Below are 23223 nucleotides of genomic sequence, written 5' to 3' on the forward strand. Positions count from 1 at the left end.
ACGGTACACTACAGGATTACAATACCCTGTAGGAAGCAATGTGGTCAACATTGTGCTAGCCCGAGATTACTACCCTGATTTGACTCAGGTAAATCACGATACAAATTCCACTGCCACCAGTGAGATTCGAACCGCGACTTTCCGTACGACAGCTTTGTGCTCTAACCGAGCAACGATCCGGACACCAGGAGGAGAATCCAGAGCGGAAGTCAGCCTGCTCTTGTTGGGTATTAGTGTTATTTAAGCCATTATCTTTGCGATGGTAGAAAGTACGCAGACACCTCTTCTATTACCACATTCATAACGGGTGCCTTTCCCTAGAATCTTAACGGATTTTCAGGATTTCCGTACAAGTGAAAATAAAAAATCTAACTCTGATTGAAGACCGTCCAGCCCAGCGGCTTTACTTCGTTGGAGTGCACTGAAGCCCGAAATAACATATCTTCTGACTGGGGGCACAGTTCCTAACCGCATCTTACAGTAAATGTGCCACTTTATTGACAAGAGGCGGAACTTTACCGGATGTGATATGGTTAAAAACCATGGTGAAGTATTCTTTTCACCTCTCCAGCTGCTCCTTATCGCGGATAAGGAGTCGAATGTTAATGTCCTTTCCAGAACTATCGAAAAGTATGAGACTACATGCAAGTTCCTTTGTGATGCATTATATACTTCTGAAAGCATTGTATTCTGTGTCATCTTCCGCTTCTCTGACCAGCGCAATGACAAATTCTATCTTATCACGGCGCACTCCAGCCGGAATTCAAGGGATTTCGAACGGCATTGGGGCTCGAGCGTGTCGCACTCGCTATCATTCATAGAGATCAATAGAAGCGTCAATCCATGTATTCGCTTCCACAGCCAGATCTTGTGACGACATTTCAGGATGTGGCCGACGGCATGTGTAACCTCTAAGAAAGGAACATTTTTGATGGCGGCACAATATTCATTGATATTGTCAGGCGGGTTACCCAATACCACCTGATCAGCAGGATAGTTTCCAAACCGTTGAGCGATAGCTGAATTATGTAAGCGGTCGATGTTGAACTTGGAGGGTCGCAGTTCTCTAATCTTCCAAGAAGTAATAGACGCAAAATGCAAAAGAAGATCGCAAAGTGGTCAGTTTGAGTGCTCGTACGGTCAGCCGACACCCAACTGACCTCAAGGCAGGCTCTTCCCTCGAAAAATGCCCCACCAATCGCGAAGCTGTGGAAGGTGCAGAAATCCCCTCACATTCAATCATTGTTGTTTCCTTTACCAAGACCGTGTTTCCCCATAACATGTGCGAATACCGACAATGCCATGTCATTTGGCATTGAGATCACCTATCACGATAACTACGTCAAGTTTAGGAAGCCTCTCCTGAACTGCACGTAATTGCTCATTGGAAGCATCCTTCTCCAGTATATCGAAAGTCTCCGTTGGTGCGTAGCACTGTAGAAGTGTGATGCTCCTTAACCCGAGCCGGAATCTTGCAGTTGGAATTCTGCCAAAAACCGGCTCCCAGGTAGCCATCAGAAAAAACCCGACACCAGATTCGCGTCTTCTACCACTAAGCTTTCCAGAATACAAAAGCACGTTGCCGCAAGAGGGAAAGGGGTGCTCTTCACGGTCCCAGAATAAAAATAATAACCGTTGGCGTGATAACCCAATTGGATCTGTGTCTTGAAGTGTGTTAGAGCACTTCATTTCAGACCGCAGTGGTACACAAGACTATTATAGTGCAGTATTGTCGAGGAGCGTGCGCACATTCTAGGACCCAGTCATGGTCCAGTTTCAATACGCAATGGTCGTAGCCGTGAGATCAGTCTTTCTCCGAGACGATGTTTATGTGGGTGAAAAGGCAGACGGTAACAGGTGCCATGGGGGAAAGGGGTTCGGAGCGCGCAATGAAGGTGGCGAACGTATAATCGATTTTGCGGACACCCATGATCTTGTACTTATGAATACATGGTTCATCAAACGATTGTCTCATCTTCCCACATTTTATAGTGGGAACAATAAAACGCAAATCGACTATATTCTCATAAGACGCCAACATTTTACCACTGGCACTGATTGCAAAGTCGTTCCCTATGAGACCATCGCACCTCAACATCGGCCATTGATTGCTGTCCTGCGAATTAAGCCACCGATAGAACGGCGTGAGGAACGCACTGGCCCGCCGCGCATTAAATGGTGGCGATTTGGTGAGGCGAAAGAAGAGACGGTCTCACTCATACGATTGCCAACCATTACGAATGTGGAAGAATCATGGAACCAAATGAAAGACACGATCCACAAAGCGGTCTCTGCAACCCTCGGGGTCACCAAGCCGGGTAAGCGGTACATCAACCGAGATACTTGGCTTTGGAATGATGATGTTGAAATGAAGGTCCATGAAAAGGAACGCCTCTACCACAAATTTCTCGACGATAAAACGCCTGCAAATTGGCAAATTTATAAGAATGCCAACCGGGAAGCAAAGAAAGCGGTCGCTGTCACCCGAGCGAACCATTTCAAAAATCTTTACGATAAACTGGACACTCGGGATGGCGAGAGAGATCTGTATCGACTTGCTAAAAGCCGTGATGAACGCACACAGGATATCGAACACTTCTGTTGTGTTAATGACAAGAACGGTACTTTGCTTACAAACCGTCGAGCCGCAACGGATAGATGGCGAGAATACTTCGAGCAGATTTCAACTGAAGAATTTGCTCACCCTCCACTTCCACAATCATTGCCGACATTTGGAGCAGTTCCACCAGTCAGCGTAGCTGAAGTCGAGGAGGCAATAAAACAAATGAAATCGGGGAAAGCAACAGGACCTGACGACATCGCATCTGAACTCTGGAAAGCGAAGAGCTGAGACCCAACACGGTGCTCAGTGAATTCTTTAACAGGGTTATCCAGGAAGGAAGAACACCATCTGACTGACAAGATGATGTTTTCCTAGCAGCTGATAGCACAAATGATCTCGAGCAACTTGTTCAAAAATGGAATGATCGCCTCATGCAACACGGTCTCAGATTGAATTTAAACAAAACTGAATTTTTGACGACCGATCCCCATGAAACAGGCACAATCACTGCCAGCGGCAGTGATCTGCCCAGAACTGAGCGATTTAAATACCTCGGGTCAACGCTATCAGCCAATGGAGAGCTGCGTTATGAAATTGCTTCACGCATTAACGCAACCTGGATGAAGTGGCGTTCCACAACTGGTGTCCTTTGTGATCGACGTATCAACGAACGTCTCAAATCTAAAATTTACCGCAATGTCGTCCGTCCAGTCGCTCTCTATGGTTCTGAGTGTTGGCCGACCATAAAAGACAATGAACGGCGTCTTGCGGTAATGGAGACGAAGATGCTACGTTGGACTAGTGGCGTCACACGTATAGATCACATCCGAAATGAGGATATCTGCAATCGTTATAGGGTTGCACCGATCGTGGAAAAGTTGCGAGAGAGGCGTCTTCGATGGTATGATCACGCAATTCGTGCAAACGAGAATTCACTTGCAAAGATTAGTCTGAACATCGAAGTCGATGATAAACGACCAAAAGGCAGACCTAAGCAACGGTGGCTTGATACCCTGGATGGGGATTTGAAAGCCTTGAGATTGCACCCAGATGAGGCATTCGATAGAGCCAAATGGCGAAGCCGATCACGACGAGCCGACCCCGCTTGTGAACGGGACAAAGGCTGAAGAAAAAGAAGAAGAAGCAGTACCATTTCTATGCCTTTTAGTCGGCTGTAGTGTATTGTCCCAACTCAAAGGGCATTTTTAAACAATAAATATGCAAAACTTTTCCTAACTGAGAAGCCGAGCTTCAGGTTTTCGACAGTTCTTAATTTGAATAATGGGGAGTAGACAATTATGTGGTGCAAATAGAAGTGCGAGAACATACGATTCTAGAAGAAGTCGTGGTCGAATCTATTTTGGGAACTCATTCTTTCGAACTGTATAAAAAAATAATGCAGACAACGAAACTAAGAAGTTTAGTAGAAGGTCTGGTATAAACAAACCTTTCGTAAACCGAGAACTTGTACCAATCGAATCAGTCTGGACCAACACAACCGATATTGTGTTGACATGAACGAGACGACATTCCCAGAATTTTATTTGAGGACATTTCTTGCAACTTGCATACTTACGAATAAAACTGATTCGTATGAAGTGTCGATAAAAATATAAGACCGTTCAGCTTTCTCTCAGTTTATTTTTTAAGGTGCGATATCCTATATTTGTGAACAGCGAAATACGAAATTAAACCCTTTGGAGCAGTCGGCACGAGTAAAGAGTAAATCACAAACAATAACTATATATTGCTGGATAATCTGATTTATGCAGATCAACATCAGTCGACTTGGATGTCCATAATGTTCATGGAATTGAGTGTGAATGTCTCCTTGACCAGGACCAATTGTTGCTACTATCAACATACATCGAGCGGATACCACTGACCTAAAAATTTATCAGGAGTGCCATCATAACACAAATGCTGAGAAGTGAAAGATGCAAAATTAAAATAATCTGCATCCCGACTGTATTGAAAATGCGGACGTTTCCTATCCTATCACTAATGACGCGTAAAGACTCTTTATTTTCGATTAAATTTAATGTAGCGGTGCCTCAACTGAAGCAAAATTCGCTTGGAATCAGCAATAACCTTAGAACTACGGCACCAACTATCTACTTAGCATATCGCCACTAAATCCAGCAATAAACTTCAAAAGCGAACTGGGCGGTATACTAAGAGAGCATCGCGGATTGCATGGATATCTTCGTCTTGCCCAACTATTGGTGTCAACTGCATACTAGAATAGATAGTTGTCACAAACTAACACATAAAGTTGGCAAATGTCTGGAGTGAATTTCTCTCACACGCTACGATGGATTTGATCGCCATATTTCTACGGCGCCGAGTCTTAGTATGGTGAAGAGTTTTCTGCTGTTTTCAGTCAGTCTATAGTTACCACTTCTACGGAAAATATTTTCATTTAGTACTTTACTTTTCCTATCTATAAATGAATATTTACCTAGGAATGCCAATCTCTTCCGCTGTCGCAAAGCTCTTACTGATTGCCAAATCTAAATACTACCCTAACGTATTTTACTTATTTTCACGCTTCTTGGCTTAGTAGTTTTCGTTTACTTTTCATTTTGCGCTACTTTCAGTCACTCTCACTCTGCTTATTCAATTTTCCAACTTAATTTTATTTGTAGACTATCTACTATAAAACCACATTATATAAAACGAATTTCCTAAAACACGATTCCCTCAAACCCAGCACTATCTCCAATTCAAACGGATTTTAACACAAGATTGCAATTTGTGGCTTGGAATCGTTTCCCATTTTCGGTTGGAACTTGCTCTAACGAAGCCCTCTCCATGTGCTCTTCTATTTTCAGCACTTCCACTACTTAGACGAACCTTCAACAACAATTTCAGAAAGATGTACCCGTAATCGAATAAACTCTGCAATTTTTGTTTCGTCGGAGGGACGAGGATTCGATTCAATAGAGTTCCTTCGGAGACATGGATCACAAAGTGTTCTGTGTCGAAAAGCTAGAAGTGCCGAAAATATCAGTGATGAAGATAGAAAGGTGAGTAGTAGTCGCTAAGTGAAAAGCTCCTGCATCAATATTTTAGCAATGGAAGGACTAAAATGACATTTTATGTGTTATTATCCTCTTGGCAATCTTTTGTGATTGATTCGACAACTTTGTGGTTTCTGACTAGGGGATTTACTTATTTTGTGTCGCACAAACATTGCCAATAAACATTTCATGAACATCGATAAATAATCTAAGCTGGCTTGTACCAAATTAAAGAAAGCGATGTGAACATACATATGTCTGTATGTACTTATGCCAGCAAGGAAAAAGACATGTGTAGTAGTCTTTCGCGGCAGAGAAAGTTTCCGACTATTGTAAACTAGCAAATGGTAAATGAGAATTGCACGCCCCTTTAGTCTAATCGAAATTTGTCAGCTAATACCAGCAGTGATTTTAACAAACAAAAAATTTGAATTTAATTGATACAACAAGGGAACCAACAGGTCCGTCAACTCGAACACCAACAAACGAGCAGGATGAAACCTTATACAACTAATCCTGCCGACGGTATTGTGCTAGGCCGGATAGCCGCATACGCCCAGAACATCTTCGACCCATGCCAAAGAGGCTTCACTCCAGACAAATCAGCAACAGATCAGATTTTCTCTGTATGGCAACCGATGGAAAACTGTTGGAATATAGCAATCAGTTACATCATCTTTGCATCGACTTCAAGGCCGTCTACGATTGCATAGCCAGGGAAAAACTGTGCACGGCCATGAGGGATTTCAGAGTTCCGACTAATTTGATAAGACTGACTATGTTAACGCTGACCAATCTGCGAGGCCAGATGAAAGCAGCACGATCACTCTTCAACATTAACAATCGTCTAAGACAAGGGGATGTCTTATCATGCATCTTTTTTAACCCCGTCCTTGGGAAAAGTGATTAGTGATGGAGATACAAATTTACTATCCTCTTCAAGTCCAGCCAATTACTGGCCTATGCTGACAATATCAACAACATGAGAAGAACAACCTGCCTTTATCCAGATCCAGCAGGTGGCCCAGATCTCTGCCTGCACATATGTAATGAGGTCAATTCTCAATTTCAGTCTGAGATCGTGTTGCATGTTGCGATCGTTCCATTTTTGAAAAAATAGCTCCAGATCAACTTTGCTGTGAGACGCTAAGAAAATGTCATCTTCATAAAGCCTGTATGTGGCAGTGTCCTTAACTAGAACAAAGGGGAGTGGTGAGAGGGCGCTTTCTTGATGAATACTGATTGAGATACGAACCGAGACCATACCAGATATGACACATGGTCACACGCCTTCTTTGGGTTCAGAAATGCAATATAAAGAAAATAATGCTTTGCACGGTTTTCCTTAATGAATAACACACACCACAGTTCTTGGCTTAATTCGTGGTTATTAGAACGATTTCGCGAATACGGTTATTCAGAATGTGTTCAAAAACTTTTATGCCGTGCGACAGCAACTAGATTGGACGATAATTTCTTTAACCATATTGAAACGGTACTGCTTTCTTGCCACTCAAATGGTGTACCCTCCTTAATTACCCGATTACAGAACCCATTGGGTCACAATGTTGGGTCCCGGCTCTTCACTTTCCAAAGCTCAGAAGCCATATCGCCAAGTCCTGCTGCTTTCCCAGCTGTAATTCGCTTCGTTACTTCTTGCACTAAGGTGGCGTTAACAGGTGGAATTGGTGCAAATGTCGACACTGCTTGCGGAAGTTCGAAATATTCCCGCCATCTATCGGTCGCGGTTCGTCGATTTGTAAACACCGTCCTTGCCATCAATGCATTAGAAGTGTTCGATATCCCGTGTGCGTTAGTGTCGGCTTTTGACAGTGAATCTCCAGTTTATCGTAAAGATAATTATTATGAACCACTCGGGTGAGAGCACTTCGCGGTTGGCATTCTTGTAAATTTACCAATTTTCCAGCGTTTTATCGGCGAGGAAGTTATGGTAGAGATGTTTCTTGCATAGGTCTTCATTGGGACATAGTCATTCCATAGCTAACTACCTCGGTTGATTAACTGCTTACCGGGCTCGGTGGCCCCGAGAGTTGCATATCCCGCTTTGTGGATTATGCTTTTAGTTTGATTCCATGATTCTTCGACATTCGTAATGGTCGAGATCACTTCTCTGTTCTCTCGAAATCGTCACCGTTTAATGTGCGGCGAGCCAGTGTGTTCCTCACGTTGCTATCGGTGGTTTGATTCCCAAAACAGAAATCCACAGTCGATGTTGAGGTACGATGTTCTAAAAAGGAACGGCTTTGCAGTCATTGAAAGTGATAATATGTCGGCGTTTTGTCAGGATTTAGTCGATTTACGTTTTATAGTTTCCGCTAGAAAATGTAGAAAGACGAAGCGATCGTTTGATAAACCGTGACAAGTACAGGATCGTGAGTGTCGGCAAAATTGACTATACACTCGCCACCCTCATTGCGCGCTTCCCTTTTCTCCCATGACACCTGTTGCCGACTGCCTTTTCACCCATATGACCATTAAGATCGTCTGCAGTCACTATATAGTTATCAATGGGCACTTTACAGATCTTTGTATCGAGAAGTTGCGAGAAGGCATGCTTCTCGGCATCAGGCGGACCTGTCTGTGGTACGCATGCGGTGAAGAAGTGAATAATGCGGTCAGCCGATATAATGGTCAGTTCCATCAAACAGTCGACGAATCGTTCGACTTCTTTAATGGAGTTATGGAAACCCTCTGAAATGGCAATGCCACCATCGTAATGAGTATGTGGGCCATCAAACGGGAGAAGTTTATAGGCAATTTTACCGCATTCGTGTTTCATACGTGTTTGGTACCAGATCATCGGGTTATTTGTAGAGCGGAGATATCAAAATGCGTTTTCCGATGGGCTTTTGCGAGTTCCTCGGTCTTTCCTGTGAGGGATCGTGCAGATACGTATTTGATTTGCTCGAACTAATTTGCTACGTCCTGACACCATCCATGCGTTAGGAACCCTTGCCCGTGCAGCACACAGTTAGTTTTTAACGACATCGGATGCATTTGCTTGGCTGTCCTGTGACGGGACCTGTCACTAAGGAAGATCAGGTAGGATTTAGGATAGTGGAATAACTCCAACTATACTTTATTTATCTCTTTCCCTGATCTCAGCATTTTATTTCTATTTTGCTGCAGAACGTACAAAGTACGTTGCCTCAAACCATCCTCCATTATCTGAGAGACCAAGTTTTGTGACCATCCTATAGATCGTAAAACTGTATGCCACCATGTTGTGATTAAATTCGCAATTGGTTTATTGAGTTTGGGTTGGGTTACTATAGATGCCGTATTTCGTTCGTCCGCATTCCTTTTAATTCTAAGAAAGGTGACTCATAGTGTGTGTATTTTTCTACTCTTTTGATGATTGCCAACACATCCTCCATCCTCCTGATCCAAAATTTCGAAAGCGTGCTAGTTTCCGCGAGGTTATTTTCGAAGATCAACAAAAAGCGCTTCCCGGAACTTCTTTTGTTAAACCTATGTCCAAATAACAACAGCAGTTTGGCCTCCTTTCTTCACTCGGTTGGGTTTTCGAGGGTTTTAACGAAACTACTGAACAAATATAGAGCTTTCTTCATAGGCTGTGATTATCACATATTGAAAATTCTAACAAATAATTTTAACTAATGAGGGAAAACTCTGCTGAATCTGTAGATACCATCGTTGTTGATGCCTATTGACAAAAATTTGCAGGCCGTTGATGGGGCCAGTGCAGGGGTCAGTCTTCTCTTTGTCCATCAAGCTTGCAAGGAGTTATAGTTATTATCTTTGAGACGGATAGCTCAGTGGTTAGAGCACAAATCTCACTGGTGGCAGTGGGATTTGTATCGTGATTTGACGTCGGATACCAGTCGACTCAGCTGTGAATGAGTACCTGAGCCAAATCAGGGTAATAATCTTGGGTGAGTGCAATGCTACCCACGTTGACTTCTACAGGGTACCGTAATCCTGTAGTGTACCGTCAAGGTCTTGAATGAAGTGCTCTAACACACTTCAAGGCCTTGATTCGATTGGATTGTTACGGCGACGATTATTTTTATTATTATTTTTAAGACGGCAGGGAGCAGGCAAATACCCCTCCAATTGCCGCACAAAAAGGAGTTCCTTTTTCAAAATTCGACTGCTGGAACTGAAACTGTACCGGATTTTGTTAAGGTCCTTGATCATACCATCAAAAAACTTTCGACCATTTGCAACGCAACTTCTTCTGGAGTGCGGTGTACGGTACTGAAATTGTTATTATTTGCGGCAGCTTCTCCCAGGTAAATATTCTTTTGTTGCGGTGCCCACTATGTTATAATTCCCGAGGCTTGCCTCAGTACCGGAGTTGAAGTACATCATGTTTGTTTCCACTCGCACCGTCAATGAGTGCTATCAGTTCCCGATGAGCGTCAATCTGCTTCCAAGTTTCCGCAGGCAGTCATATCATATGGCGATGCTTCCGAATACGGCGGCAACTTAGGTTGATATCCACCCAATACTCGTAAAGATTCTCTGGAGAGTTGCTCAAGATTCACAGACATCAACGCTGGGTAGGCGTAGGTATGGGCACTTCAGTACTCTATATGTTATTTGCAATACCATCATCATCAATGGCGCAGCAACCGATATCCAGTCTAAGCCTGCCTCAGTGAGGAACTCTACGCATGCTGGTTTTGCACCGAGGTGCACCAATTCGATGCCGCTAAAAGCTCTCTGGCCCCTTGGCCTATGTTATCGCTTTATCTGAACCCAGGTTGGGAAACCCTTAATTTTCTACCATTAGTGTTAGCCGTATCAATATTCTGAGTGTTTCTACACAACCAGACAGTCGTGGTATAAATTTCGCCGTTACATATAGTACGGAATGGCATTTTGGCAACCGGAAGGAGAAAACCGGTTCGGTTTTCCTTAAAGCAGTAATTGAGGTCTTGGACGAATCTAGCAGATTACCTTTTCATCTAGCAAGCGCGAACTTTGAATACCAACTTCTGAAAATCTCCCCAAATTCACACTGAAGAAAGAAAATAAAATAAAGCTTCTGAAAGTTTGAAAAGCACATTATTAAATAAGAATCTTCAACTCATTTTATCGTTTGACACATTACTTCAGGCTACCTCTCCCGCTTTATCGAGCCCTGAAACCAGGCAGTTCTTTTCACCAGACGGAAAGGGAGGAGGAAAGAGCTCGTTAGTTCAAATAACCCACTAACATCCGGCGCCTCCATCGGTTGAGCTCAATCTTCTTCGCAAAAACAAGAACCCAAACCTAATGCGCAACACGGCTTCTTTTGTCAACGCCCCAGAGTATCGGTTTAACAATATTCTCTGGAGAAGCTCCCCAGTGTTTGCATAAAATTGCTGACAAATCACATCTCACCTTCCACAAAAAAATTTTGATCATCGTCGTGCACCACTCCATTGTACAATACACAACCAGGAGATCGTGCTTCCCAATGTTTTGCATATAACCTATCAGTCTACCTATCGAAAACATTGTGGGTTTCTGAATCAACCACCAAATTAAGTTGCCCATAAGCCGCACAGTCCATCTACCTTCTGACTTATTCTCCCTAAGAGAGTTACTACTGTCAGTGCATGTTACCACGCTTTCCGAGTAACCACCTGCCACTTAAGTTAATTACGAAGTGCAAGCAAACGGAAGGTGGATGAGAGAAAAGAAGGAAAAATGAACAGAGGAATTAGGTCTTCAGAAGATTAAAAGGGAACTCAGAAAGGAAATATATGTAACGACCCGTTTAAGACACCAATATGTACAGAGAGCTGCTGATTATGCGCAACGGATATTAAAACTTTCCTACAAATTGAAGTTGTTTTTACGTTAAAAATGATATAGTTTACATTGTAAAGCCGGTCAATTTCAAAATGAGGCTAAGAAAGCTAATATGTGGGAATTCTACCAACCAAACCACCCGCCTGTGCTCTTCTTCCGCACTATCACTTATTACATCACCCGATCTACCTAAATTTACCTAATAGCCTTAACTACCATTAACGATGATTCCTTAGTCCCTTAGGCTTAGAGTTGATTAGCGGTTAGGTAATATATTACCTATAAGTATAGCACAGTCTCACTGACGCTGGGTGCTTACTCACAAGTATTTTGTTAACGATACGTAATTGCTGTCGTCAGTCCCAAATATTCTTTAGTTGGTATAAAGATGATGATGCAGGTCCCAATTTTAATTGCGAATATAATTTGAGTTGCTCTACTTCCTTCGTTTTTTACTTTCACTTTTTCCTCCGCAAATCTCAATAGACTCTTGCTACGTCTTATCAGTACCGATTGCTGATTGCGAATATACTGTGATCTCTTTAAAATCTCTTCTGGCCACAACCCATGCTACTCTGTAAGCGTAACCGATAGTGAAATCCCCGTAACCAAAAAATAGGTACATAACTGTACACGACAGTATATAGAGACAAGCTGTACTTTGAGCTAGTCATTAGCGGTGTACTAGAGCGCTTTTTCTTTCCAAGGATTTTCCACAATAGCGGCAAAATAAGAATAAAACACAAAGTCTCGCACTGGTCCTCCTAAACCATATTGACTTCCATTCTGCCATGCCGTAAAATTAAGAACTTTGTAAGGCATGCTATCGAAGGCATGTTGCCCTTTACTCTACTGTATCTGTTTAAGAGTATTTCTCTGGTTAATATAGCTATTGCCATCAACTGCGGAGCCTCTGGAAGCGTTACTTTCCGGATGAACAAGGCTTGAAATCCAGAGAATTGAATAGGTTTTGGATTGTCCTATCATTACTCGATAGGCACTCCCCTTGAATTTTCTCATGCTCTAAGCAGTACAACAGCTACACATATTCACACAAGTCCAATACCAACCTAGTGCAATAACCATCCCCACTCCACTAATTTTTTTATACAGAAGTAAAAGAATCTTAAAAAGGAATTTCCGCTAGCTCGAATGGTTACAGAACGCTCCCAACATAGAGCCACGGTGGGATTCTTACTCCCTGAACAATACCCTCATCTCCTCGACGCTGCGTCTAGGCACCAACATTTCAATATTAATCAGTAGGGCTGATTTACTGTTAGGACCTCTTAAAACTTTTCTCAGTCTTGCTCATTTTACAAATCCCATTAGGCCTTATATCTTTCGCTTACCCCAACGACTTTTCTGTTTGGTCTAAAAACTGTTAACCACAAAAGCAAACTTTTTTTGTTGATTCCGTGTTCTAATGGGGCGCCGTCTGCATCGCCTAGTTCGTATTCCTAGTTAATCTTTTCACGCTTCTTCAAGCCTAGACTTCCTCGTACACGCGGTTGATGATTTTATATACATATTTTGGTTCATCAGGCCTAAACAAATTGATTTTGGACTCATCTGTCCAAATAACTTTCTCCTAATCCCATTTTGTCCATTTTTATATGGTTTGTAAAAGGCAAGCGGAAATTTCTTATGCCTCTCAGTCAGACGTGACTTCTATATTCGTTTGTGCGCATGAAAACCAGAAGGGTTAATTTCTCTAAGAGACGTTCGCTTGGATAACTCAGGTTGTCATATGTCGGCAGCTTTTGTTGCACTCTCCGAGAATTTTTTGCTTCTTATGAAGCAATTAAACGCTGAATAGTATCTCCGTTCCTTTCCAATAAGATCGGGGTTTTTCCACTATAGGCTCGTGAGAGGTTTAATTGGGATTTTTTGGCTGTATTACCAACAGATTTGAATGATATATTAAATTGGCCAGATATCGAAAACCTTAAGGGCAACTGGTTTCTCTTGGGGCCTCACACCCAGAAGGCCATCAACCTTTATAGATCGGTAGGCTTATCTTACTACGAAAATAAGTTTAACAGTATTTCTCTTTGTATTCTGAGAAAATGCCTGGGGCTACCCACAATCACCCCCTTGCACCAGTTTTTGCTTGGCTAAGGAGCGGCCACTCCGTTTCACAGGGCCCCCCTTGGCAGCCAAAGAACTTCTCAAGCTAAAGGAAAGGAATCCTAAAATCTATAATCTTACGGTACAAAACTCGGATGCGGACAATTGTCTGTCTTCGATCTATAGGTCTTTCCGGAGTCTGTTTGGCAATGTAGCTCCCAATGAAGTTCCCATGATTTCAAGTAAAGTCCAGGTCATCTTGTCTTATGATTTCGGAGGAACTTGTGGCAGGGCCAACGTGGCGGCTGCTTGTGCCAATGGTCTAAAATCTAGGGATGTTTGGTTGTGGCGTCGGATGCTACCTTCAGACGCGATGGTTCGGCCTGTGCAGTGGTGGTTCTGGACGAGACCCAGATCTCACGCTCTTCTTTGAATGTCAGTGCGGTTTTGGCGACTGATCTTTTTACCGTCCTTCAGGCCATCGAAATGGCCCTCAGAATGGGTGAGATTGCTACCATTACAAACTCTCTCCAGTCTTACTTAATCAAACTTTCCGATCGCACTACCTAGTAGGCCAAATACATGCCTTATCTTCTGACCCCTACTTCAAGCCACTCAAAATTATCTGGTGCCCGGCTCATGAGGGGCACGCATTAAATGAACTTGCGCGTGCAGAGGCCCGTAAGTCTCTGGGTTCATATCCCATGAGACTGGTCGAATCCTCCTCTGCAAATGTCCTGATGGCCGTTCAGGAACACTCATGCAAAGAGTGGGAGGAGGACTTTTTGGCAAGGTCGCGAATGAAAAGATATTTTTTCGCCAACATCCGACTTCACCTATAATTAAATCGGAAGCCACGCGTGTACTTACAGCTTTCGAGGAAAAATGAATCGTCTTCAAACCAATCATACTTATAATAAAGTCTTTCTCAATGATATATGTAACGCGTGTACACTTAGGGAAACTAATGAAAACATAATCTGCTGGTGTACGGAATATACCAGGTTCCGGGTAAAGTGGAGGTCGTATAAAAAGTATTTTAATTTTAACCTTGAACAAATCCTCTTGAGTAAGGATCCTTGTATGACTGATGACCTTTTATATTTTTCTAAGGATACTAAAGTCAGATTATGATACTTTTTCTTTTGTCTCGTTTGGCCTTTTGGACAATAACGAAAGTGCGTTTCTGGCAAGATAGGCGAACTGCCTGCCACCGTCCTGTTGGTATCACTGTGGGTGGTATCAGAGGACAAACAAAATCAAACAACAATAACAACCACTTTGCCCAACGCTTCACGAATAATTCAGTACCAGAATGATATCTACGATATTCTCGATACTTTAAATTCTCAGAAGAATATGTGAATCATTCAAAATCGTGCAGGACTTATATTTTATTGCAATTTGCAGTCTCGATGCTTTGCCTCATCCAATGTGTAGATAGGTGCCTATAATTTCTGCGTCGATCCAATAGATCATACATTTGCGAAGTATTTATGCTATTTCTGCTGACAATTCCTCGGATATCTTTTAGATCAAAATTTCTTTCGAAATCGGGTTGGATTGATTTTCAGACCGGAATCAACTTCTCCGTGTTTTATCAAGTTGGCATACGGCAAACTATAAAATATCATATTTAGATAACTGTTATTTTGGAAACTTACTGAAAATCACCATTGGTTTATATATATGGACTAGAGAAACAGTATTTACAGGAGATGTAATTGACTTGTTTGCACTGATGAAGGGAACAAGTGGTTCCCGAAATATCGGTATTTTCAAAGTAAAATTCTTCACTAGCGAATAGAAAAAAACAATTATTATTATTTCAAATAAATACCAGAAAGTTTGGTGTAAATTCCATTATTGCTAGCAATAATATAAGAGCTTAAATTCTCTGTGTTACTTTGCTACACTCTCTGCTACTTTGTAATTATAAATCGAAAACCCGGTAGCTAATTGCTTCATATATAAAAGGTTATGTGTTTCCCTATGTGAGGAAAGTTGAGCGCGTGAAAGTTTCGTGTGTACATAGTTAAAAATTCAATTGTCTTTTTTTTCAAAAAGCCATTTTCGCAAATGAGTTTATCTCGGACGGAATACCGGACGCTGAGCTCTTTGGGTATAAAGGTTTTGTATTCATCTTATGTGAAGCACCTTTTATGCACGTTTTTTCTTTTCGTAGATAGCTATTTATAAATTCAAAATATTCCTTCATATATTTCCAACCTTTCAGATCTATGTACACATTAACTGTGTTCATCTTAAAAAAATATTATCTATTAGCTTGTACTCATGTGTACTTATCGCACCCTTGCGTCAAAAGTGGCGTAACTCAAAAAAGATAGTTTTCCAGAAATCGCAAAAAACCGTTTGCTGCTAGAGAAGTGAGTTTTCTCTTTGTTCGAAGTCTGATAATTGCTTTTTATGTTTTTTTTAAAGATAATTCGTAAATATTATTTAGAACTAACCGAAGTGTTGAAAGTGCTATCTAGCGACAGCTATTTGTATTGCAGAGCCTGCTTCTCAAATTAGTGCGGCCAGCCATTAGTGGCGCGCTTAGAATCATTGGAATGCAATGAATTCAAGTGGAATACACAACTTTGATCTCTATAAGTTTGTTAGTGATAGTTGTATTGCTGCTTCAACTTTCCAGAATTGTGTCCTATATTATAACTAATACTGATGTCAAATTGCATACTTCTAGCATAAGTTTTCGGGTAAATTTCTAGAATATAGTTATGTACTATTACTAACTTTATTTTGGGTGATATCGTAATGGAATGCATTTTGTGACCTACATTTTGTACAAGTGCATTGCAGCGATTTTTTCCGATTCTTTGGATGGACAAGTTTTAAGAACGAGACCTGCTTCACTTTTTGGAGCACACATTTTGAGTCATGTGTTCTACCTAATACAAGAAAGAAGATCATTTTCGAAACCATATTCTGGAAGAAAAAAAATTGTTTGCCCCTCCCACATATATGGTGCCACTTGTTGCATGGGTAGCGGCTCACAGACCAAATATTCTCACCGATAGTTCCAGCTTCTTCGGAGTAAATCTCGTGGTACAGACAGACAGACAGACAGACATTGAAGTGATTTCAGTAAGGTTATGTTACTGTCACTGCAAAATTTAGTACTCCTAGGATGAAGTTGAGGGAGGTTTTCCAGTCAATTTTGAAAAAAATTGGTAATATATTATACTATTAATAAGTTTATTTGAGCAGATATCGGAATGGGACATACTTTCGAGCCTAGATTTCGTGTAAGCGCATCATCCTTATTTTTATTAAATTTTTGCGTTAGGTATTTTCCGAAAATGAGTTCTACCTCACTTTAAGTGTGAAAATGTTAACTCCTTACTCGCTCTTACTGTACAAGACGATGATCTAGCCAGTCCTCATGTATTCCTCGGAAACTTGGGTTCTTAGCAAGAAAAATTGCGAACTCTTGGCCGCGTTCGAGAGAAGAATTTTTGGCCCCCTACATGAGGATGGACGTTTCGGTAGCCTAGACAATGACGAAATCTATAAGCGATATCATGACCGTCCGGTTGTGGATAAAATCCGGCTCAATAGGTTACGGTGGGCGGGTCACTTAATCCGTATGGATGAGGATGATCCCACCCGGAAAGTCTATAAGGGCAATATCTATGGTATAAAAAGAAGACGAGGCAGATCCTGCCTAAGATGGAGCGATGGCGTAGGCCAGGACGCCAGACAGCTTTTGGGGATATCGAATTGGTGGACCTCGGCGCAAAACCGGGATGTCTGGAGTTCCTTATTAAGGCTAGCCTAGACCGGATACCGGTTGTTGCGCCGTTGATGATGATGATGATGATCAGTTTTGAAAAGTTCTAAACGCGACCTTGATACTTCACCTGATTATATTCAGTGGGAAAAAATGTACATCCCCCTTTGCTTGTATGGGGAGCCCCCCTTTAAACTCCACCTAAGTTTATGTCTTTTACTGTATGCATGAGATTTCATAGTTCCGATATATCCACCAAATTTCATTTGGATCGGTTTAACCGTTTTGGAGAAAGGTGTGTGTGACAATCAGACAGACAGTGAGTCGATTTTATTACAATTTTATTATACACCTTAAAAGAAGACCTTAAAATTAATAGCCAGAATAGTGTATATATACAACGAGATCGTACCATCTAAGTAGCTTCAGGAATACACTGTTACTGCATCAAGTATCAGGGAACCACTCTGAAACCCCTATTAACTCAACCAACGAGCGGAAGAAGAATCTTTTGACCGCTTCTATACTGAGTTGAAAATTCCATTTGCTCGAGTAACTTCTACTCCGCTGACCTGGGACTTCCACCTCTTTTGCCTGCTTGAAAGTGCCTGACATGTGTTTTGAGAAGGCAAAGTTGTCCTGAGCTACCCTGTTTTCCAAGAATGGAACGTAATAGGATAAAGCCCTTATGAAATCATGATCACCTAGCAAAAAGTAGAAAATTTTGTTATACGAGTTCCTCTGACAAAACTGATAACTGTCATAATTAACGGGTCAGTTCTTGATCTTGAAAATTTTGACTTTGTTCGATTTACCGACCCCATCAGCCCCCTCCCTTTCGGCAATATTTTTGTCGTGATTATGATCTTTCTGAAGGGTTTCTATAAAAGATTAAAGTATACTGTGTTCAAACTATTGTCTCCCATTTTGGTAAGGAGGCAGGAATGAATCATTCTTAAGGGGTTTTTCGATGTGACACTCACTATTTTTTTTTTGCTTGGCATTGAAAATAAAAAATGTTTGATTGACAAATTTAATAATCGTTTGTATTTGGGTTGTATGGTCGAAATGCCTATGCTCCTTGCTGATTGGGAAGCACATCTCCATTTGTAGTAATCAAAAACCAAAAATTCAAACGTTTTCTTATTCTGTATACGTGTTCTATCCTTACTTACTAAATATGAAAATGGCGGAGTTGTAAAGCAAAATCTTCAAAATTCAAGCCAATTTTTCATTCAAATTATGAACATAAATACATAATCGTGGTTCTGACTAGAATTACTGATGTGTAAAATATTGTGTAAAAACTTCAACCTGATCAGTTGAGCAGAATTTTAGTTATAAATCGGGTCCCCAGCTTTGTAAATAACATTGACGACAGTAGCTTGCCCTATTGCGGATTAATGGTGAGCCAATGCCCATTAATATCCTCAGGCAAATAATTTAAAGTCTGATTAGCAAGATAGCTCTCTCAACTGGCTTATATAGCCGCTCGATGTGGAACTTGGAGGCCTGCAGCTCTCTTATCCTGCAAGCGATGGTTTGATACGCACATCCAAAAGGCAACTTCTAAATTTACTGCTGATCGCAATGTTGTACGTTCAGACTAAACTGACCCCACGGCAAGCTCTATGTTCCAAAATGGGTCACCAAAGAGAACGCGGTGGAAGCTGCAGAAATCATCAAATCTCCCGCCATTACCGTTACGGTTGCCAAGGCCATGTATCCACAGCATACATATATCCGGGCAAGGTAGTGTCAGAGCCCACCTTGGCATTTATATCATCTGTTATGATCACAATGTAACCTTTAGGAATCTCTCTGCAATTGCACAGATTTTTTAATGAAAAGCATTCTTCTCGAAAATCTCCGTTTGTACGTAAAACTATTAAGTTCTCTTATCGTACAGACTCACACGTAAACGGATATTTTTACAAAAATATTAGGATTATGTGTTAATAACTTTTTTCAAGTTTTCTGATATAAAGAGCAGCTTGTAATTTGTTAAAAATTAGAACTATTTTCTAATAAATTCAGGTGCGAAAATTAAAGTTAATTCGAATATATGTCGAATATTGATTAATGATCGTGGGGCAATACTCGTGACGTGCGAGTCTCGAATAGGCCTAGGATGTCAAGGTGTACCTACTTCCTTCCTAGCATGTCTAGTGATCTTACACTTTTGGCATATAGTGCCCTCTTTGGCCCAAAAATCCACATCTTTTGTGCATGGAGGGCCAGAAATATGTGCATGGAGGGCCAGAAATATGTGCTGGAGACTAGCCGGTTTGTTGTGCGAATGTCTGGGGCTCAAGAACGTGCGCCAAACGAAATACTTCCTTACGGAATGCGGCCAGAATATATGGTCTAGTTCCATTTCCGGAGATCTTGCAGCAAATAGAGTATGGTAAACCTAAACTCAACGGTGGTCGGGATTTTCAAGGCAAAATGTCAGCAACTAAGTAGTCTTTACTGGACACATGTTAAATGTCCGATGTAATCCACCTGATGTAGGCTAAGTGCCGAAATTGGCGAGGAAACGTTTTATGGGCTTCCTCTTAAGACAAAAGTTAAAGGCTTATGATCCGTGACACGGTGAACGGTTTGTCTTGAAGGGAAAATCGGCAGTACTTAATGTTTAGATACGGGGTTAGTAATTCACGATCGTTTGCGCTATAATTTCTATGAACGGGATTCAACTGTTTTGAGAAAAGACCCAACGGTTGCCAGCTTTGGTTCACCATCTGGTGAAGAATAGCACGTACTGGGATCTCCACGACAATAACCAACACGGGCTACGGGTGTATCCTACTGAAAGAACGCAAAAAGTATAGCGTCCACCAGTTGTTGCTTGATTGTTTCAGACACTTGGTCGGCTTCTAGAGACCACACAATCATCCGCGATTCTGTGCTTCTTTGTTTTTAGGACCAAACAGAAAAGCGTTAAGTAAGACCTGGTAGTCAGCGGCTTTGGACAGGACATGGCTCTGGAAGTTTACCGTACCCAAGAACCTTCTAACATGTCTTTAGGAACGGAAACCTCGCGATCGCTTGTATTTTGTGTTGGACGGGTTGTATGCCGTCAGAGGTAATGAAATGACGCAGAAATTTCACACGCTGCTGGAAAAATCTGCACTTTTCAACACTGAGAATTAGGTCATTGTCAAGGAGATGTTGAAAATGCACTCGATATACGACCAGAAAATCATGCAAGTAGACGAAACGGGAGGCCCGTTTCGTAGTACAGAGTGAATGAATCTCTGGTTTCCGTCGCATTACATCGGCTAAAAATCATCCATGTGAACACGAAGGGTCCGAAAGGCGTTCAAATTGCTGTTCTTGGAATATCTTCGTGAGCAACAGGATTTCGGTGGAAAGCTTTGACGAGATCCAAGGTCGAGAAAATACGACAGTGGTAAATAATGTGCAAAGTCTTAAATGACTGGAGTGGGGTATCGGTCCAGAATCGTCTGAACATTCAGTCGTCGATAAGTTCCACAAGGTCATTATTCGCCATTAGTCAGTGGATACAGTGGAGATGACCAACTGCTGCTGGGATACATGCGTACACACTGCTTTTGCAGCTTTTTAAAAATTTTCCGTCTTGATGTGGTCCTGAACATCATGCTCAACTGGCTGACATATATTACATTCGATAATAGCGTTGTGATATTTTTGAGGGAGTGCGCGAATACATGGGTCGGCAACGTTCTCAAAAATGATAGAAAAGATGTTGTTGTTGAAGCAGGTTGAAGTTTTCCGCCGAACAAACAGAAAACTCAATAAATTTACAATACATTTCAAATGAAAAGCTAAATACGAAACAATCAAAAATACTGATTTAGGACAACAATAAATTTAAACTACATTGCAATCAACTGGGTGTAGTTTTTAAGGTTTTTTGTGCGTCTGTGCCTCAAAATATATATTTTAGCTTCCAGTATCTCGGCTTGTTGTATTCCTTGCGGGTTATAGGGAGAAGAACATCTATACGTGTGAACTAACAATTTAGCAAAAATACTTGAACAGTATAACATTATCTCCTTCGTCCAGAATGTTAGCTTGGCCGCGAAGCGCTTCGCCAGCAGCTCTTCTTTGAGTAGTTCCTTCTTCTTTTTTTGGCAATGTGTCACGTTCAATTCGTCGAGTTCGGATGCGATGTACGATGTGAAGTGATGATATGTTCGATGGCGGTCACTCTCCGATTTGTAATGTAGTTGACTTCATCCAGAGTCACGAATAAAGTTTCCAGTGAGACTAATCCAAGGAGCAATTTTACAATCTTTTCAACTTGACCAACTAGAGGTATCGGCTCCGTCCTGGTACCACTCGAGTTCGGGGAGCGTGACGCCAGCAACGTTATCCTTTGTGCGAATGTTAAGTTCTCTTAACATACAAACTCACGCGTAAAAGGATATTTTCACCATAAGTCATAACACATAATCCCCGTGTTAATAACCTCTCATCTACTTTTCTGATACAAAAACAATTGCTAAAATGGGAACTATTTTTTAGCACGTGCGAACCTTTTCACCGGCCTCGTGGCCGCCCGCTCCCTTAGCCGAGGAGAGGAAATGTTCTTCATAGCGGGCCACAATCTCGTAGTGAAGATCCAGTAACATGTCGCCTTCGAAGTAGTAAGGGCACGTCTTGCGGTTATCGTAAGCACTAATCCAACACCATATTCACGCTTACTGTCGCCAGGGTTTCCGGAGTATATTAACACAGTACAAAAGAGGGAGGGGAGTAGTCTCTAGAGTCCCACTACCTAACCACACTTACTCTCAGAACCCCCAGAAACCCCAGAGAAAGAAGAACCCCAGAGAAAGGGAGTATCCTACGGACCCTCTATACAATTATCGAGGATGGTACGCACATTGCAAAAACCAACTTGTTTCGTGATACGAAAGCCAAAAATCACTACCAACAGAGCTACGCTTTCCGATATATAAATAACTTATCTATAGCAACAAAAAAAATCTAAATCTACAGATTGCTAGTTCACATATTTCTTATTTTTCAACCCCCTTCGCACAGGGCAGTCACTATCTCATTGAAGTAAAGAAGCATGCAAATTTATAACGAGCACTATTAATGGCCCCTGCTTAGGCTATGTCCAGCCATTGTGAGGAGGAGGAGGAGACGGCCTGCACTTTTTATGAAGCTGCCCGGTCTCCTCAGATCTCAGACGCAGACCCCTTGGCAAGGTTTTCTTCAATGAAGAATCTGCACACTCTCTGCCTGTGGAGAATGTGCTCAGATTCGCTAAAACCTGCGGACGCCGTAGGCGGGAAACCATCGAATAGGCGATTTTCGGGGACAGTACAATGGGCCTAACAATGGCCTAAGTGCTCGGAGCTGCGGCTCCCCCTCGTAAACTAAATAAACTAACTAATTATTAAAGGCCCCACCTATTCCTTAAGGCATCTGGGTGTTACTTTGCCAGACTATAGTGTCTCTTCTCCTTTCTCAAATGGGCTTGGGACCATCTCCGGTGAAGTTAACGCAAACATAACATCGAGAAATCATTTTAAGAATTCTCTAAGCGTGATAGAAGTTACGAGCACTTAATTATTATTATGAGTTTTCTATATAGCAAACCTTTATTAAAATATGTTTACTGTCTGCCCAGCTGCTAGTCACAGATGGTGTACATGTTGAGACGATGAAGATGACATAATTTCATTTATTACATCCGTTTCGTGTATCCATCCACTTTATGAAAATCAAAAACATCCGCGGATGAGGACATGATAAACGCAACCAAAACTCTTTCTCAAAAAAGTAATCAGACTCCATCAAGCTAAGTATCCGCAGCCGTAGAACCCACATAGCATCCATATAATATTACATTTGTGTCCTGTGGGAATAAACCACCTACGTGTGTTTTTTTGAAGCCCCGAAGAATAAAGATGAACTGGGAAATTATAAATGTTTTCCTCTTATCATAGAAAGAGTCAACGTTTTCTAACGAAATGATTTGGGAATAATCAAAAATATATTTTTGTATACTTACATAGGTTATT

The 23223-nt window shown here is 41.6% G+C and overlaps 1 protein-coding gene across 1 annotated transcript in view; it reads left to right on the top strand.

Moving 5' to 3' along the window:
• Nucleotides 1-23223, top strand: part of LOC119646490 — a 567562-nt gene that overhangs the window by 536782 nt on the left and 7557 nt on the right. Inside the window, 1 exon segment of the mRNA XM_038046949.1 lies at nt 5398-5592. Coding sequence (XP_037902877.1) covers nt 5398-5592 — 195 coding nt within the window.

This window comes from Hermetia illucens, chromosome 1 (assembly GCF_905115235.1).
Source record: "Hermetia illucens chromosome 1, iHerIll2.2.curated.20191125, whole genome shotgun sequence".
In the NCBI taxonomy this organism is placed as follows: domain Eukaryota; kingdom Metazoa; phylum Arthropoda; class Insecta; order Diptera; family Stratiomyidae; genus Hermetia; species Hermetia illucens.